The sequence below is a fragment of the Papilio polytes genome, unplaced genomic scaffold, assembly GCF_000836215.1.
Source record: "Papilio polytes unplaced genomic scaffold, Ppol_1.0 DF823890.1, whole genome shotgun sequence".
Classification (NCBI taxonomy): domain Eukaryota; kingdom Metazoa; phylum Arthropoda; class Insecta; order Lepidoptera; family Papilionidae; genus Papilio; species Papilio polytes.
The window spans coordinates 573,361-578,733 of record NW_013525314.1 but is presented as its reverse complement, the minus strand read 5'-3'; the positions used below and the strand labels follow the sequence as shown (position 1 = coordinate 578,733).

Below are 5,373 nucleotides of genomic sequence, written 5' to 3'. Positions count from 1 at the left end.
AAGAATAGATGGTATAGTAGGAGTAGAAAGGGGAAGTATAGGGAGATGAGGACAGGGAAGATTAGCTAGTGTACTAAAAGCCGGAGTCTATTTATTGTGCGGTTATTTTACTTGCCATATTAGTAAATATGCCATTACATTTGAAGTGGAAATCTGCATGCAAGTGCTTCATGTAAAAATGGATAAATCAGTCTGGGAGAACACAAACGCTAGTTACTTTTGAGATCAGAGTAAAAGTTAGTAAAGTGGGACAGGTATTTAATATAGTATACTGTACAGGGTGCGTAAAGTGGGACAGGTATTTAATATAGTATACTGTACAGGGTGCTCAATAAAGTAGACCAGGTAATTAGTATAGAATACTATACAGGGGTGGTAAGTAAACTGGAACAGGTAGTAAGTGTAGGTGTACAATACAGGGTGCTCGGCACATCTTCTCGGGCGCGGTGGGGAAGAACATCGCCAACCCCACCGCCATGCTGCTCTGCTCCGCCAACCTGCTGGCGCACGTCAACCTGCACTCCTACTCCAAGATGATCAAGAACGCCATCAACAAGTAAGCATCACCAACACCATCATCATCACACCGTCATTAAACATCATCATCACCTCACTTTTCGGGCCAGAGTCCTTTTAGCCCTTCCTTTATCACCCTTTTCTAAATTTGTAGGTGGAGACTTATAGGAAAAGGAAATATTATCTTTATGTGCGTCTCCTCTGTCGATCTATCGATTCGATCTAGACCATAGTAAAGTGCACTGTGGGTTAACTTTATATCTTTGATCTTCACAGATATGTATTTTTTTTTCACAATAAAATCACAGTTTTTATATCATAAGGTGGTAAACCTGTGGCCCCTTAAATTCGCCAAAATGGCGATGTCATCGCTGCTTATAGACATCTGCAATCGCAGATAATTTGTCTACCTTTTATCGATGGAGGAGATTTAAATAAAATGTGCCTTCCCCTTGCCTCCCCTTCCTATGTCTCCTCCACTGTCAAATTTACTTTTCCTTAAATAAAATTATTCTCAGTTATAGGTTATTTTGTTCAGGTATCGAAATAAGTAATTACTTTGTGTTGCAGGGTTCTGACAGACGGTAAGGTAAGGACCAAGGACCTCGGAGGTCAGTCGACCACCAAAGACTTCACCTATGCGGTTATACACAGCCTCGCTTGAGTAAAACATAGCTGAAAAATAGAGTTTTATATAAGGATAATTTATTTATTTCAGTATTTATGATCTGTAATTGTTTTGACATTGAAAATGTTACCATTGTAAATAAAAAAATTAAATATTCCTGTCTATTTTATTTGCCTTTAAATTAAACTATTGCTATTTTTATCAAACAGTAATTCCACCTTTTTATAGTAATGTATTTGATTAGAATGACTTTTGACGTAAATCTACTTATAATTGCGGTATAACTCTCGGGGTAGCTAGCTTCTTAGTTCGGTCCGTTAGCACGTATTTGAGAGCGCCCGGCGGCACCTGAAATAAAATAAATATAACTTCAACACAATAATTAAGATGTTATTTTTTAAGTTCAACACCTTCCCTGTATTTTGATCTATTTTGGAAAAACAGAAATAACAATATACTTTAATATGTTTTACAGAAATATGTTCAATCATTTGCCAGACTCCTTCCATATTGTGACAAATTTAATCGAGATTTGTTTAGCCATTCTGGAGATATCTTCTAATATCCATCCATCTAAACTTTAGCATTTACTATTTTAGTGAGATGAAATACCTTAACAGGGTCCCGGTAGTTGGAATCTTGCGACAATCTCCTGTACAACTTGAACCTGGGCAACGAACTTATCAGTTTGATTCGCGGCAACAGCGCCTCTAGCGGCTTGAACGGTCCTCGCTGATAAATTAAACATGCATTACAAGATATCCGACTTGAAGGACCATTTCTATCATCGTATTAAAAAATGATTTAATTACTTTAAAAATTAATTTATCTTTACGTATTCGGATTAGGATTTCTACAAAATAACTTTGTAGTATTTAGTCTTTACTATAGATTGCGAATTTCTTACAAAAACCAAGTTGTTTTTTGTAAGGAATGCTTGTGTAAATGATAGCTAGCAGTCTTCAATTTCTAACTGTATTGAAAACATCTCTTTTTTATGAAAGTACTAGGGATAACAATATACAATTTTTAATTATTCAGACAGTGGAAATCTATTTCTATAAGTCATACCGGTATTGGCGGCGGTCTGAAGTCCCTCTTTGGTCCGGAGATCTGTCCGATGTAATCCATATGCTTCTTCCATTCACTTTCAGTCCAACCTTTTTTCTTCTTAACGTCTTTGGTGTCCTGTTTCTTCAGATCGATAACACAATTCGCGAGTTTCGAATAGCAAGTCGCATTCGCAGCCTCTATCATACGATCCAAGCGCTCCAAACGTTCCGAGCTGAAACGGTTCTTGTACGCACGCTTTGTTAGAAGCATGCGTCTGTAATTACATAAAATTTATGCTAAAATAAATATAAATCATACTATGTATCTACTTGTAGCTAAGACTTTTCATAATGCTGACTATTTTGACAATAAACTTTACTGTATTTATTATAACATATTAAATAAATTGATATTTTTATAACGGCTTTACGGATCTCGACGAAATTGAACAGTTTCGAAGGTAACCAAGGCTAGTTATAATTTAGCGCGGCAAAGTCGATGGAAAAGCTAGTATATATTATTTTAAAATTTTAGTATATTGGAACATCTACAAGAGTTTATACTTGGCAGAAATCCATGTCACATCTGCTTAGATGAAATAAGTCAAAAAGATATTGGATCTTGATGTCTTGATGGTTGTAAATAACACGCAAGTCGCTGCATTGAACAATGTTAGGTGTAGGATACGATATAATTTAAACACGTTACCGTAAGTACGGCCAAGCGGCGTCATGTACCCTGTCAGTTATATGTGCGTTTAGTGCGGACTTCCTGATGCCTCGCGGCGTGTATGCCGGCATTCCCTGCCCCGTGTCTGTGAAGTACTTCCTCGGTACACTCAGCTTGTTGTACCGTTTACGGATCTTGTACGGGAACGTCGGCGTCGGCGGATCGTACTTCGGTTTAATCATTTTGAGCTAGCTATCCTGAGAGTTTTACTGCTTTAGGTAATCACATGGTTCTTGTGATATCTATAGCTATTTATGTCATGGTTACAATTTAGTTATGTTAAGATTGCTTTTCCAGTTGCTCATGGATTGACGCGGAATGACGTGTGACTTTTGAAATCAAGTTGGCTATGGTTGTTAATTTTTTTTCCGAGTTTCAACACGGTTACTTACTTCAGTAAAAAGTTTTAATTTGTTGCGTTTATAACTTCATTTCGATATAAAAGTCATTTAACATTTCTTAATCGATTTAAAAATTAAATTAGAGAATTTTAAAATTAAATTATTAATAGTGTGGTACCTACTTCACGTTTATTTTTATTTCAAACCCATACTTGGTACAATTACCAAGTACGGACTTTCCAACGAGTCTGTCATTTGGGTAAAAATAAAACAAAGTTATTTATAAAACAATTTTATTTACATATACATAAACGATCAAATAAATACTGATCTCAATAATTTTACAAATAAATAGCAGCCTTATTTCACATCTGTTTCACCTATAAAACCAGTCATGTGAAGGTACTGCGAACTGATTAAATCAGAAATACAATAACAGAATGAAGCAAATAACTAAATAAAAGCGAAAAAGAAAACATTTATAAAATATATGCGAAAAGTAAACTTAAAAATAACTATCGATAAACTACTGCCCAACACTACTTTAAAATATGCTGCAAAAATGCTCACAAATTCTATTCATTACATGTGTATAGTAATTTTAGTCCAAAAAACCTGTTTTATTGTCTTTAATTATGCCGTATATTGTTACAAATTACTATTGTGGTATTAATGCAAAATAAACCTTCATTTTTATCTTAGTAAATTTTTCATGTCTGTGTTTCTAACAAGCAAAACAAGAATTATACTTAAAAGTATTATATTATTGTTTGTCAAATAAACTAAATAAAAATCAAATATTTTAAGCTGTAGTTTGTTATGAAGTTCTGAAAATTCAACACAATTTTGTTTCTGGTATTTTGTTCTATGTCGCCCTTTTTTTCTAGTTAAATGCAAAAATACAAAACATATCAATGTCGATATTACAAATTATCGATAATCGATGCACATCACTTAGGCTAATGTCATCAGTCGAAACGAATGTACATTTTTGTGAGGATTCTTAGTGACATTAAATAATAATCGATTAAAATGCTTAAGTGTAGTGGGCAGATAGATTTTAACAATTTATATTGCAGACTGGTAATTTTTTTTATAGGTGAAATTAAATTCATAGATATAGTTCGACAAACTTATCTGGCCTGAGAGGGGTTAGTTTAGTTCTACCGATATGTAACAAAATTGATACACAAGTTACAAGGGTTTTTGAAACCAAAGACTAGGACAAAAGAACAAGGCGCTTTTGTTATTAAACTTTTTAATGGCCACCGGGTCAGATAAGTTTGTCGCACTGTAAACCAATATAAATGTCAAAGGAATGTGACATTTGTCAGTGCGGCGCCAAAACATATGAAGGCATCTGCCACACACACGAATACAGAGTATAAAATATTTTAAACAAAATAAATATTTTATAAAAACCTCTTTAAAATATAAAAACCAGCTCTAAAATCGAGCTCCAAAAATTGATATCAAGATAAATTTATTATAAAGATGATATAATTGACAACTGTAAAAAAAAAAATATTTCGCTTCACAAAATCTTACCACAAATATAGAATAAAAATATTAAGTAATAAATATATTTTGTAAACGATTATATAATTTTTTGTGACAACTTCAAATATATTCAACTAAATTGGTTTAAAAAATCCATAGATATAAAACCTCTGGAAGCCTTTTGTGGGAAAACAATCTCTTCAGTGTTGTCATTTACAAAAATTAGTTTTTTAAAAATTCACTCTGCCATCAAACTTGTGACACAATCGACCAATGAAACGTCATTTAAATATGTAACATAGAAAAAAAAACAAATAACATAAAAGGAAATACAGTAAACCTCTCTATAACGCGAATTCCGTACCTCGGTATAACACGAAAATTCCCAAACAATCTAGAACTCTTATAACGCATGACAGTCCTATTGAAAAACGTGTTATACGGGGTATTAATGTGTTATAGAGAGAATTATGATATTTTTATAATAACTTAGTGTTGTCTTTAAATTTGTCTGTTTATATATAAATGTTTATACAGTTTTAACATGTGTGTGAGTGTGTGGTAAGAGTTTGCAGCGCCACCCTCAGGGTTCACTTGCCATCAGCG

At 33.6% G+C, this 5,373-nt stretch overlaps 2 protein-coding genes across 2 annotated transcripts in view; one reads left to right on the top strand and one right to left on the bottom strand.

The window, feature by feature from the left end:
• Positions 1-1,300, top strand: part of LOC106102938 (isocitrate dehydrogenase [NAD] subunit beta, mitochondrial) — a 7,007-nt gene extending 5,707 nt beyond the window's left edge. Inside the window, exons 7-8 of the mRNA XM_013282559.1 lie at positions 384-556; positions 1,087-1,300. Of these exons, the coding sequence (XP_013138013.1) occupies positions 384-556; positions 1,087-1,180 (267 nt within the window). The 3' untranslated portion in view covers positions 1,181-1,300. The remainder of the gene's footprint in view (positions 1-383; positions 557-1,086) is intronic.
• Positions 1,301-1,350: 50 nt separating this feature from the next.
• LOC106102970 lies at positions 1,351-3,269 on the bottom strand. Its single transcript, XM_013282592.1, has 4 exons — positions 2,906-3,269; positions 2,216-2,471; positions 1,757-1,876; positions 1,351-1,492 (listed from the first exon to the last, which is right to left on the bottom strand). The coding sequence occupies exons 1-4, from the start codon at positions 3,106-3,108 to the stop codon at positions 1,412-1,414; spliced, it is 660 nt and encodes a 219-aa protein (XP_013138046.1). The 5' UTR covers positions 3,109-3,269; the 3' UTR covers positions 1,351-1,411.
• Between the last annotated feature and the right edge of the window lie 2,104 nt (positions 3,270-5,373).